Source organism: Bombina bombina, chromosome 2 (genome assembly GCF_027579735.1).
Source record: "Bombina bombina isolate aBomBom1 chromosome 2, aBomBom1.pri, whole genome shotgun sequence".
Taxonomy (NCBI): Eukaryota; Metazoa; Chordata; class Amphibia; order Anura; family Bombinatoridae; genus Bombina; species Bombina bombina.
In genome coordinates, this window is record NC_069500.1 from 601,662,769 (window position 1) to 601,677,433 (window position 14,665).

Sequence of the window (14,665 nt, forward strand, 5' to 3'; positions counted from 1 at the left end):
CATATTTAAGATTATAAAAATATAGACCCCACTCAACCAATTCAAAATTGTATAATGATCAGTAAAATTCTATCCCTCATACGGTGGTACAAATAACTGTCTGTCTATTTGCATTATTGGAATCTATTCCAATAAAATACATTCACTATGAGTAGCAGTAAGTGTCACACTACATGATATATAAACAGATACTTAGGTGAAACATGACCCCTACGCCCTCAATTTAGTAAAAGCAACGGCATGAACATTAGTTTAAAATGTGTGTGTAAACAGAGGATGTAGCACACGTAACCCTTAAAGTAAGGTTATCAGCAAAAAATAAAGAGATTCTTTCACTGTCCGCCGTCTCAGCCACTGACCATGGAAATCAGACACAGCCCACATTGTCACATAACGAGTAGAATCTTAGGGCACATATTGCGAACCAGGTGACAAGGTCTAACACAGTGGCAAAAGAAAACACATTGTGGACTAAAGTCTTATGGTAACTACCACAATGAGTGTGCGTAGCTCAAGTCCAGGTCCTCACCTAGCCCACTCCAACTCTCAGGCCATCAGAGGAACAGTTTAGGCTCCACCGTAGTGTCAGTTCTGATTTCCAGCTGGAGGGAGGTATTTGCATTTCCCGGAGTGACACTGGCCTGACTCTGAGACCCGCTGGCAGTCCAGGATCCCAGCAGAGCAGTGGCTTCTCGCTTCTATCCCCGACCAGAGAGCCGGCCGCATCTCCCCGGCTAGGGACCAGAGCAGACAGGGAGCTTGCACAGGGTCCCGACTTCACACTAACCTGCATATCTGTAGCAGCATGCGGGTCCCTGTCTTCCAGCACACTACCACATAATTTAAAGTGCTCTGCGTTCGCCTCTCTCTTGTTCCCTGGTATCTTCATCTTGTCTGCGTCTCCCCCGCTATGCAAAAATATCTGAGGGTTGAATCTCCCCTGCTTGTATAGCCTTCGATTCTTCCATTTCTATATGAGGCCCTTCATGAGAGTCAGTTATCCCCATCTGCTCATGAGTGCGTCCCATGGAGTAAATAAGGCAGTCCAATTTAGCGCACATCATATCCTCAAAGTCAGTCATCCAAGTTTGTATTGCTACATAGATCTCTTCCATGTTTAGTCGGGAGATTGCAGCTTATTCCAAAGACTGCGGTACAGCAGGGATTCCCAGTCTCCTGCCGGGGGTTAATGGAGGCGGAGGCCTCAAAATAGATCCCGGTATATTAGGGCTGCGTGGTGAAACAATAAAGGGCTCAATCGAAGCAGACTTCTGATATACGTTAGATTCTGGGGTCCAGAACCCTTTTGGTTCCCAATATCGTATATTATTTTAATAAAAATTCTCACAAGATAAGAGCAGCTCAGAATATGCGACCTAAGATGGCCGCTGCCCGGAAGTTCCCCCAGAACTGTATAATTTAGGTTATTTTCTGCTAAATTGTATTTAGAGAGTTAATGTGTAAAGTCTGGGGTTTTTTCTTAGGATTTTCCCTTTAATAAATTTTAAGTTGTGGCAGTATTGGAGCTATAGGATTGTTAGTTTAGTGTGGGTGGCATTAAAAGGGAGTTTTAGGCATTTCTCTTACATCTAGTACAGACTAGGGAGTGTGGTTAAACCTTGCACCCACTAAACTGAATCACAAGCTTGCCTGGTGTGGCTAGATTGTGACCTATTTGTGACAGTAAAAGGGGGCTGATAACCCTTTCTGTGCCAAATAAGTGACTGGCGCAGTGTTGGATAACCTTGGTTCGTCACACGGATGATGATGTCTAAGCAAGTATGGGGCACTTTTTGAGTTAATTTGAAAGGTAATTCTGTCCTGGATATTTAAACTTACAAGACACTTAAAAAAAAAAACATACACATTTCAACATATTTACATTTGCACATCAAAGTTATATAACTATACCCAAAGGCCCTTATTTATATCAGGATATATTCTTTAAACTGTGGAGTTTAGGGAAAAAAACACAAACACACATGATTTTTGCAACCTTGTTTATGAAAAAAATAAAAATTCCCACACATTTTGATGTAGAATTCTTACATGTCATGATATATATGTAAAATAATGGTATAGTTTGCCTTTGCTGGGTTTGCTGAATATAAAAATATAATATGTGTGGGTTTCTCACTTAAAGGAACAGTCAACACCAGAATTTGTGTTGTTTAAAAAGATAGATAATCCCTTTATTACCCATTTCCCAGTTTTGCATAACAAACACAGTTATAATAATACAGACTGCCCCCTTATTTCAGTTCTTTCGACAGATTTGCATTATAGCCAATCAGTGCTCACTCCTAGGTAAATTCATGTGTGTGAGCTCAATGTTATCTATGTGAAACACATGAACTAATGCCCTCTAGTGGTGAAAAACTGTCAAAATGTTTTCAAATTAGAGCTGGTCTTCAAGGTCTAAGAAATTAGCATATGAACCTCCTCGGTTTAGCTTTCAACTAAGAATACCAAGAGAACAAAGCAAAATTGGTTATAAAAGTAAATTGGAAAGTTGTTTAAAATAACATGCCCTATTTGAATCATGAAAGATTTTTTTGACTGACCCTTTAAAAATTGTCTAAAGTAAGGCAGCATCTACAAACTCCAAAACAGCTCAGCACATGGGTGAAAATGGCTCAGCAGTTAAGGGGTTAAGAAGCAACATAACCAAACAGATACCTGCTCAATTAATTAAAGTTTAAAAAACAACAACAGGTTATCAGGTTAATTGTATTCATGTCATGTATTAGCATCACTACACACATTTAACAAACAGGCACTTTAGCCTGTGATGTAATTGGTAAACCCCAAAAACCACCACTTTGTTTGTTGTTGATCCTGAACTTTTGTTTTTTTTTAAACAATCAGGAGATTAACAGCATAACAATGTTGTTTTCAGGAGGTAAAGATTTCAAGCTTTGGGGGGTATTAATCACAGAAGCATTTTCAGAGTGTGATCACTGTAAAAACACACTGACAGTGCTTGAAGTATTTTCTTGATGCAGCTCACATTTAAAGGGACAGTATACACAAATTTTCATTTAACTGCATGTAATAGACACTACTATAAAGAATAAGATGCACATATACTGATAGAAAAATCCAGTATAAAACTGTTTAAAAACTTACTTAGAAGCTCTCAGTTTAGCTCTGTTGAAAAGGTAGTTGGAAAGCCCACTGCAAGTGGGAAATAAGACCCCCCCCCCTTCTTTTGCATATGAAAAGACCCTTTACACAAACAGGAGCAAGCTGGAGTAGGTATCTGTCGGTATTCTCATAAAACTTTGGGGCTTGGTTAGGAGTCTGAAAATCAGAGCAATGTTATTTAAAAATAAGCAAAACTATACATTTAAAAAAACAAAAAACTTTATGGGCTAAAGAAATAAATCATCTACAAAAAAATGTATGCAAATAATAATGTATAATGCCCCTTTAAGCCCTACTGTAGGCCATTTTCAGTGAGAACCCCAAGCATATTATATTGGGGGGGGGGGGGTTAACAGACCCAGCATACCATTATTTTATGTATTTATCATGACATGTGAGAACTCAACAACAAAATGTAAAAAAATGTATATTTTTATTAAAACTTTAATAAAGGTGTGTGTGTTTTCCTAAACTCTATTGTAAAATGAAGAAGGGGTTATCCCCATATAAATAAGAGTCTTTGGTTATAAGTATATAGCTTTCATGTGCATAAAAAGGCTACTATAAGCCTCTACTTAAAGGATTACTTTCTGTTATAATTTTTAAGCTAAACAACTAACATATTAAAGTTAATAAACATTAATTAAAACCTACTGACCTATATTTTCTCCAAAACGAAGTTTCATAACTTTCTAAAACGTATATCTTTTATTTGCCGATGATGTCACGTTATCCTGCCCACTATTTTCAGCACTGAAAGCTCCATGTACGAAGCAGCAAAAGCTGCTCCGGAGCCTTTGCGGGGCAGGTTCGCATATGCGAGCCTGCTTCCCGCAATGTAAGAAGCAGCGGTCATTAGACCGCTGCTTCCTACACCCTACGCCACCTCTTAGGTGGCGAAGCAAAATCACAGAGAGCACGCTCGCTCTCGGTGATTGACAGCCCCTTCAGTCGCGTGATTGGTCGCGCGATTGAAGGGGCGGGCATTACACACTCCGATGAGTGTGTAATGATACATACGGGCAAGTGGATCAATAGATCCGCTGCCCGTGTGTAGCGAAGGCGGGCGGATAGCTTCGCAAGTTAAGAAGCTGTCCGCCCGCCATTTAGTACATGGCGCCCTGAGTGTTCAAAATTCTTAAACCAATAACTGTGTTTAAAGCGCCATTTTGAAACCTAGGTATTGTAAACGGATTGGTACAGAGCAAAGGATACCCACGGAGTGGGTTTGGAAAACAATTAAATTTGCAGCCAAGATTTCTGATATACGGTAGAGATATGTTAATGAAATGCTATTGATAAAAAGCTTATTTGGGGTAGTTAGTTAGTAACAAGCATAGAAAATATTTACTTACAGTGGCCCTTTAAATAAATACACATTTCTTCATGCCAGTTGATTCCTATTATAAAACACTATAGAACACCTATACAGGGGTTTCTTTTAAAGAGGGGCTTTTGGGATCATGGGTCTTTTTATTTGACAATTATAAGTGCCTAAAAAAAACAGCCTGCAAATTGTGTGGGTTTTTAGTTTAATTTTGTTTTTTAAAAGGTGCCTAGACTTTTTTCTCCAAGTGATTGTCTTTCAAAAGGTGGTTCTAGGGGTTTCTGGGGCTTAAGGGAGCTGAGATTGAGAGGTTTGAATATTTAACCCCCATCCAGCTCCCTCAAAGTGACATTAAATACTAAGGCTAGATTACGAGTGAAACGCAAAATTGCACTTACACAAGCGTGATATTTGCACTCCACTTGTAATACCAGCGCACACAATTTTGCGCTGGTATTAGAAGTGACATGCAATGCGAATGCTAACTCACGTTTGCATTGCATAGAAGCTTTGCACTCATAAGAGTGCGCTTCCATAGGCTCCAATGGGGGCTTCATTCTTATGCCGATAGTCATGGCAGAGAACCTAGCGCAGCGAAGGGGTTAAGTTGCGCAGCAAGGGACAGCTAATTGAAAATATATAAGAATATGAATATAAACATATATATATTATGTGTTTATATGTGTATATACACATAAATATATATGCATATAAGCATATACATATATCTTTTGAGTAATAGCACAGTCCCCATAGACTGCAATGTAAAGGCACTTTTCAGTGCCTTTTTTTTAACACCCCACATCCGCACACTTTAAGCCCTAAAACTGCTTTGTGCAGTTGTAATAAAAAATAAATAAAAATGCCAAATATTATTTTTTTTATAACAAAGTAACAATACTCTTTATTTTGGGGGCAATTGGGGGACGTTTTTAATGTAATGGCTGGTTATTTAATGTGCACCTGTAAATGGGCAAATTTGCCTGTTTACGGGTGCACGTTAAATTAGCGCTCCACTTGTAATCTAGCCCTAAATAAATGCAAGAGAGAATGATGCATTTGAAGAAAAGATTAATCTGAGAATAACATGTAGATGTATTTTTTAATGTTTCATTAGCTGTTTAAATATTGACAAAGTAAGTGTAAAGTTTTAGTGCCTATAAAACAATGGAAGCTGCCATGTTGTAACTTAAGTTAACTTCTCTGCTATAGCCAATTAGGGACAGTTATAAATAGGTCACTAGAGTGTGCGGCCAATGGCTGTGTGGAATATAACAGTGTTCTGCACTTCCAAGGAAAATGGGACAAAATAAATAAAGTATATTGCAAAGTTTTTATTTATTTATACAATTTATCATTTTATATTACCATCTCAAAGTGTTTAATGTCCCTTTTAAGCGACGTGCAGCAACCTGACACTTCCTGACTTCTGGAGGTTGGTGACGTCCTAGGTACCTTGCATACTGCAGGATTGATACAGTTACTTTACCTCCCGCAGCTTTCTGGAGCTGGTCCCAACACTGCCTATGTACAGGAACCATTCCAAATCCGCCAACAGTCTACCCAACCTTGTCACAAAATAAGCACCCACCTGTTATAGATCCATGTAGATAACACATGTGACTTTATCTACATGTCTCACTTATTCAGTCTAGGCCTCCCAGTACCGGAAAAATTCAGGCAAATATTGGAAGGCATGCTCAAGACTTTGGTTGTATAAGCCTGGTTTAGAAAAATTCTGCAGGGACACTACTGCTTAAATTCCCAAGAGAGACGTATGACTCATTTGCACATGTACACAATTGCCTGGTTGCTATTAAAGTATATCCGGCATGCTCCAACACATTTCCCCATCTGTAGAATACACAGATAAAATGTGTGTGTGTGTGCAACCCAAGTCTCACAGACCCCAGATAGAAAAGTGAATCAGAGATTTAGAAAAAATATTTTTTCATAAAAATAAATGCATCCTATAGAGGCAGCACACATACATGATGCTTAGTAGCATGAGCTTCCTGAAGTAACCCTATTCCCTATCCTAAAATATTGGCAGCTATACAAGTGTTAGACAGTCTAGCATATTATCCAAAGTTTGTTCAGTGAATTCAAGGAAGGTATTAAGATGTTTGGTGTAAGACCTATATGCTGTCTGCTTCTCACTGAGTTGTATTCATCTTGGACTGCATATTGCTGTTTAACCTAAGATGGGAAATATTTGATGATTTTTCCAGAGGATGATTCCAAGAATTATACAAAGTATAATTTTAAAAGTTTTTAAAATGTCAAAGGAACACAATTCTGAATGGTTAAAACAAGATCTTTTGGTGCATCACAAACTAAAATCTAAGATTTCAGTGTCATCATTAAACAAACAAAATACTTTTGTAAGCCTAACATTTTTTCCATGGTAATATCCCAACATTTAAAATGATCCTATGTAAACATTCAATGCATTACCAACAGAAGGACATGAAGAGTGCTGGAAATCCCTGTTAGTACAAAGTGAGTGGCATGAGTAAGGGCATATCACTATTTCTGATGTTTGTAAAGGGTTTTACCATTTATATGGCAATACATTATTTCTAACCATTTTTGTTCGAATTCCTACAAAATGCATGATGGATTACCTGAAGATTTACTATATTCAAATTGTAATTTTATTTTTAATTTCTTACACATGTCTTTATACATTTGTTAAACAAGGTATCCACTAAACATTGTCACATATCCCTGTTACTGAAAATTGTAATATTTCTTATATTCTGTTTCAGTTTAACCCCTTAATGACAGAGGACTTACCAGGTACGTCATGGAAAAACATTCCCTTAATGACAATTGACGTACCTGGTACGTCCTCTGTTGTTAGAAGCGCTGGAAGCGATCATGATCGCTTCCAGCTGCTTACAAGGGATTGTAGTGATGCCTCAATATTGAGGCGTCACTGCAATCCCTTATTTTACCCACCGATGCAGAAAGGGCCACTCTGTGGCCCTCCCTGCATCGGACTATAGTCATATCACATTCGTTGGTGGGTGGGAGCAGCTTCTGGGAGGACCGTTAGGTATATGCTCCCGATCGGTATCTGTAATCAGTAGTTCCTGCAATATCGGCGGTTGCGGCGGGGGTGGAGTGGGGGCGCAAAATATGACCGGAATAAATATATAATTAATGCAGATGCCTGGGGTCCTGGGGATCTTCTTTGAGTAGTAAGGGATCTGGGAGGGGGAGGGATGTAGATTATTAAGGGGGGCCCAGCTACACTACAGAAAACATATTTTTCATCTTAAAAGTAAAAAAAAACCTATTTTTGGGGGCAAATTGGGTACTGGCAGACAGCTGCCAGTACCCAAGATGGCGGCAAATAGGTAGAGGGGGAGGGTTAGAAAGATGTATGGGGGGATCAGGGAGGTTGTGGGGTAAGGGGGGATGCAGACTACAGACAGTATGAAAAAATAAATAAAAAAAAATAAAAAATGATTTTTATTTCAGTACTGGCAGACTTTCTGCCAGTACTTAAGATGGCGGTGACAATTGTGAGGTGGGGGAGGGAAGAGAGCTGTTTGAGGGAGGTCAGGGGGGGATCAGGGGGTGGGATGTGTCAGGTGGGAGGCTGATCTCTACACTAAAGCTAAAAATTAACCCTACAAGCTACCTAATTAACCCCTTAACTGCTGGGCATATTACAAGTGTGGTGCGCAGCAGCATTTAACGGCCTTATTATTACCAAAAAGCAACGCCAAAGCCATATATGTCTGCTATTTCTGAACAAAGGGGATCCCAGAGAAGCATTTACAACCATTTGTGCCATAATTACACAAGCTGTTTGTAAATAATTTCAGTGAGAAACCTAAAATTGTGAAAAATGTAACAGTTTTTTTTTATTTGATTGTATTTGGCGGTGAAATGGTGGCATGAAATATACCAAAATGGGCCTAGATCAATACTTTGGGTTGTCTACTAAAAAAAAATATATACATGTCAAGGGATATTCAGGGATTCCTGAAAGATATCAGTGTTCCAATGTAACTAGCGCTAATTTAAAAAAAAAAATGGTTTGGAAATAGCAAAGTGCTATTTGTATTTATGGCCCTATAACTTGCAAAAAAAGCAAAGAACGTGTAAACATTGGGTATTTCTAAACTCAGGACAAAATTTAGAAACTATTTAGCATGGGTGTTTTTTGGTGGTTGTAGATGTGTAACAGATTTTGGGGGTCAAAGTTAGAAAAAGTGTGTTTTTTTCCATTTTTTCCTCATATTTTGTATTTTTTTTTACAGTAAATTATAAGATATGATGGAAATAATGGTATCTTTAGAAAGTCCATTTAATTGCGAGAAAAACGGTATATAATATGTGTGGGTACAGTAAATGAGTAAGAGGAAAATTACAGCTAAACACAAACACTGCAGAAATTTAAAAATAGCCATTGTCATTAAGGGTAAGAAAATTGAAAAATGGTCCGGTCATTAAGGGGTTAAAGGGACAGTTTACTCAAAAATTTTCTCCCCTTTAATTTGTTCCCAATGATCCACTTTACTTGCTGGAGTGTATTAAATTGTTTACAACTAGCTCCTTTACCCTTATATTGGCATTTGAAATATTTGATTTAGCATGTGGTATCCCCACCTATTCTGGAAGTTTGTGGCCGCAGGTCCAAGCTATAGATAAGCTTTGTAAACACAGCCAGCAGAAGAAATTACACTCCCAGTGGTCTATAGCAGAGATAAGGTAATAAAATGTTGATTTTCCATTGTTCTCTAAAAGTACTGGTGATTGTTTTATGGACAGATATAAGATAAAGAAGCAGATATATGTATACAATGTGATACAGTAATGAAATCTGATTATACCTACAAGCTCAACCTATTTTATTAGGCTGTGGCTTCAAAACACAAAATCAGAGCTTTAATATACACAAATAAACCTTAAAAAGATAATTTTCATATTTTTTTTACTCTACAGTTGGTAAAAAAGCAATTGTAAACACATTATGGAAAAACTATTTTACAGTATACTGTCCCTTTAAGTTAAGCTTAAGCAACAGAAAACTGTCAACAATGGGCATGATTCCAGAATTCAGGTACACAAAAGAAAAAAATTGAGCATTCATGATTCTGATACAGCATACAAATAAAAGAAATTCCAGTTTAATGATATGATCTGATTCACACCTTTCTCTTAGTATCCTTTATTGAAAAGTAGTTTCCATACTGAGATGGTATCATGCTTGTGCAAGTCTTGAGCACTGAATGTATTGCAAACACAGCTGCCATATACCAACTCAGGACATACACACTCCTGAGATCATGGCAGTATGCGCTCAAATACATGAGCTAAGTTTTCACAAAGGATACCTACAGAAATATTTCCATGTTCCTTTAAAAATGTCAAACAGAGGAAGACTACACTGCAAATAGACAAAATTGTTTAATTACCTTCAAAATTTATAGTCCATGGTAGAAATGTAAAGGCTGGTTTGTAGGCACAAGTGCTATTTTCAAAGTTGCAGGATCCAAGAGAAACTTCAGCTCCTTCAGCTAACTGCAAAGCTGCCAACACAAAGAAAGTTCAAGTCTTCCATGGGCAAACATGCATGGAAATTACAGCATGAAACAAACACAATAGCTTAATGAAGTGCATGAATGTGAAGCCAATAACACTGCCACTCACATAAATTAAGATCCCAAGGTTTAAGCAAATGCAAAGCCTGAACAAAGATTTGTATGGATGACAAGAATGTGTGTACAAACTATGCTGCTGAATCAGTATGGAAGTCTGGCACACAGTGCTCAAATGTAATAGTTATTTATAAATGGGGCAACTTACATGAATTTGCAAATTATACAATAAAACAAAATGAGTGAGCAGTCCGTGTATTCTCTCCCTCGCATGGTACTACAGGGAGAATTAAACATATCTTAGAAAACTGCCCAACCAGGTACTGTATATGTTAGAGAAATGCCATCACTCTCTCCCATACTGTCTTTTGTTGAAGTCAGGAATGTTACATCTGCTTTGAGTGGTAAAAATTAACTTAAAAAATAAATAAAGAGAAAACCACTCACAAAATTAAAAAAACATATTTTGTTAAAAGTTTAAGACCTTTTATGTGTTGAGAATTTTTCATAATTAAACTTGACAATTACCAAGCCCTATGTTAGAACACTTTTTTTGTATATGCACTAAAGAATTCAGACAAAAACCTGGCTTGGCAATTGTCAGCAATGGAGACACAGATAATTCACAGGGATATAAAGATGTGTATGCATTATCATGTGTGTCTGTCATCTATCTATCTTGCTATCTAATCTAACCTATCTATTATTCTATATATCTAATCTATCATCTATCTAAATCTATATTATCTATCTATCCCTCCATTATCTATCTATATATCTATCTGACCATGAAAATGTTTTGCTCTCATTACATATAACGTGTTATTGAGTTATTTGCCTGTTGATGATGTTAATGTAATTGGTTGTTAGGACATACATTTAACTAAATGTGTAAGCCTGCCGGTATGTATTCTGTTTACTTCCTAAGACAATGCCACCGGCACGCTAGTGTAAGCATCAGAGGGATGCAGTGCTCAGTACCTACCTCTCAGGGACAGCAGCAGCACACAGTGAGGCAGCAGCAGCAGCATTGTCGCTTTGAAGTGACTACAGCTGGGAGCGCAGGGTGCACTGAGAGCCTCCCGGCTCTGCAGCTTTCGGATGGGTTAAGGATGAAACACAGCTGTCCCCTATTCTTGAGGGCGGGAAGAAGGGGGGGGGGGGTGAAAGAGGCAATGCTGAGAAAAGCAGACAAAAAGATCACATGAGGAGGAGAGAGCTGTTTTATGTTACTTTTGACAAAGTGTAGATACAGCTACAATACATGGGGCTAGCATGCTGCATACATCAATGAGAAGTGGTTGGTGTCTACATGAGTGACACATACTGCTCATTTACATCAGGCACCAGTGACGTTACTGTTCATTTACATCAATCTCACTTTTAACTGGGAGCTAAATCTGTTCAGGACCTAGTTTACAACTACAAGTTCTGCAGTTATGGTGTGTGATACTGTGGCTCCTGTAATACATTTATAGTTGTAACACACATTTATTAACAATATATATGAAAATATAGATCAGCTGATTGTTGTAAGTTCAGTAGAGGGATGGGATTTATGTCTTTTTATTTCGCATGAAAAAACTGAGCACATAAATGATGAATAAGGTTGTCAGAAGGAAATACTTGCTCTTTAAAGGGACACTGAACCCAATTTCTTTTCTTTCGTGATTCAGATAGAGCATGCAATTTTAAACTCCTATTATCAAATTTTCTTCGCTCTCTTGCTATCTTTATTTGAAAAAGAAGGCATCTAAGCAGCCAGCACATTTTTGGTTCAGACCTCTGGACAGCACTTGTTTATTGGTGGGTGAATGTATCCACCAATCAGCAAGAACAACCCAGGTTGTCCCCCAAAAATAAGCTGGCATCTTAACTTACATTCTTGCTTTTCAAATAAAGATAGCAAGAGAACGAAGAAAAATTGATAATAAGAGTAAATTAGAAAGTTGCTTAAAATTGCATGCTCTATCTGAATCACGAAAGAAAAAAAAAATTGGGTTCAGTGTCCCTTTAAGTTTAATTTTATTTTTAAATATGTGTGATGCTCTTGCTAACTACTGGTGTTTTTAAGCTAGTTTGCTTTTTTATATCTTAGAATTATTTTGACGTACATGTTTTTTTATTTTACTTGATTTACCCACAAATGTTTCAGCACAAATCAAACTTTATTAGTGCAAAGCATTGATACATAACATTTTTTTTAAATTTAAAGGAACATGAAACCCACATTTTTTATCTTTCATGATTCAGACAGAGAATAACATTTTTAAAAAGTTTGCAGTTTACTTCAATTATCAAATTTGCTTTGTTCTCTTGTTATTCTTTGTTAAAGAGATCTCTAGAGGTAGCATGAACGTGTCTAGAGCACTACATGACAGGAAATAGCAGGAGTTTATATATGCTCTGATCTACCCTTTTATTACTGGGGATTAGTTAGCTATAATTGTTGTGATACCTGTTATTAGCACTAATAAAACAACATATCTGCTGATTTAATTTCTCAGTGGTGAATGTTACATAGATTATAAACTTCTACAATCATTCTGGTTTATAGCGATTTTCAACTTTGTGTGTGTGTGTGTGTGTGCAAATTGTGACTGGTTCTTTTTTTCATTAATAAAGTTATTTGATTTTGAATGACCATTACTACAAATACTTTCTATATCTTTATAGCAGAGTAAGGCTTCCTTTCTCTTTGTGGTGCAATTTGGTTTGCATTTTTTGGTAAATATTGTTACTATTTAGCCTTAAGGCTGTGACACACGGCAAGCGGAGCGACACACAGCGTGTAGATGCGGCTGTGCGCTCTCAGTGTGTCCTGCCTTTTCATCTCTGAGCACTCTGCTGCGTCAGGCCACGTAGCTGAGCGCTCAGAGATGAAATATTTTATCTTCAGAAGCGATGCGGAGCGTAGCAGCTGCTCCGCCTTGCGTCGCTCCGCTTGCAGTGTGTCACAGCCTTATACTCTGATGTTCAGTAAGCTAAGCAATTCAGATACAGTATATACACTTTAAATATAGCTGCTTGAACATAACAACCCACTTCTACACAGCCCTCAATTTTCCCCTTTGAGGAAATAGTGCTGCTATCTAGTGCTCTGGCTAATGTATAACATTGTTAAAAAAAAAAACTGCTGCCCTATAGTGCTGCAGACATGTGCACACTTACCTTCCTGCTTTTCAACAAAGAATTACAGGAAAACAAAGTAAATGTGATAATTGAAGTCAACTAGAAAGTTGTTTAAAACTGTCTGTTCTATTGTCTGTTCTATCCATTTGTCCCTTTAAATAATTTTAAAAGAATTTGAAAAAATCTATTTTGTGTGAACTTTTGGTACATTTCCAAAATATTAATATGTATTTCATTTTAATGATATAGAGATATATAGATAGATAGATAGATAATAGATATATTAGATCGATAGATAGACACACAGTAGGATAGACAAATATATCTATTATAAACAAAGCACACAAAGGCAAACAGGTATTTTAAAACACATTTGTCCCCTCAGTGGTGATGTGCTATAACCACCAGTCCTTTTCACATATTTAGCTACTTTTAAAAAATAAATAAATGAAAGGGTGTTGAAAAAAAACTATCTATTTTCTTTCAATCCTTTTGAAAATCTGATGATAACCAACTTATCATACATGTTTCAAAAATATTTTTGGTATAATAAGGTCCCCTATGGCTTATGGCTTATCATATAGGACACAATCGACCTAAATAGGATTTAGGTATGCACCTTAAAGAGACATTGTGCTGTAGAATGTTCTCCTGTTTATTGCGCTCCCAATGATCCATCTTAGCTGCTGGAATGTATTAACTTATTTACAACTAGATCATTTACCTTTATATTGTCATTTGGAATAGCTGATTTTGCCTTTTGAAAATTGGCTGTAGAAAAGTTACAGCAGAAATCCACCTCACATTTGGAGAGTTGAGAGAGGGATCAGCCAATTACCTTGGCACACAGGAGATCTTTTTAGATTATTAGATTATATGGCACTCTTAGACCACTGCACCTAAAATATGGTCTTACAGTAGAATGGTTATAGTAGTATAATATAGTAGTAGTTGAATGGGACTTCTGTGTAGTAGATTTTAATTCCATGTTAAGGGTTTTGCATGGGAGAGATTTGTTAGAATACAGGCAGTGCAGAATTATTAGGCAAGTTGTATTTTTGAGGATTAATTTTATTATTGAACAACAACCATGTTCTCAATGAACCCAAAAAACTCATTAATATCAAAGCTGAATAGTTGTGAAAGTAGTTTTTAGTTTGTTTTTAGTTATAGCTATTTTAGGGGGATATCTGTGTGTGCAGGTGACTATTACTGTGCATAATTATTAGGCAACTTAACAAAAAACATATATACCCATTTCAATTATTTATTTTTACCAGTGAAACCAATATAACATCTCAACATTCACAAATATACATTTCTGACATTCAAAAACAAAACAAAAACAAATCAGTGACCAATATAGCCACCTTTCTTTGCAAGGACACTCAAAAGCCTGCCATCCATGGATTCTGTCAGTGTTTTGATCTGTTCACCATCA

General features: G+C 37.1%; 1 protein-coding gene across 1 annotated transcript in view; it reads right to left on the bottom strand.

Annotated features, from left to right (window-relative positions):
• Nucleotides 1-11,215, bottom strand: part of MAMDC2 (MAM domain containing 2) — a 269,205-nt gene extending 257,990 nt beyond the window's left edge. Inside the window, exons 1-2 of the mRNA XM_053702515.1 lie at nt 11,078-11,215; nt 9,910-10,023 (exon numbers count right to left, since the gene is read on the bottom strand). Of these exons, the coding sequence (XP_053558490.1) occupies nt 9,910-10,023; nt 11,078-11,123 (160 nt within the window). The 5' untranslated portion in view covers nt 11,124-11,215. The remainder of the gene's footprint in view (nt 1-9,909; nt 10,024-11,077) is intronic.
• Nucleotides 11,216-14,665: the final 3,450 nt, after the last annotated feature.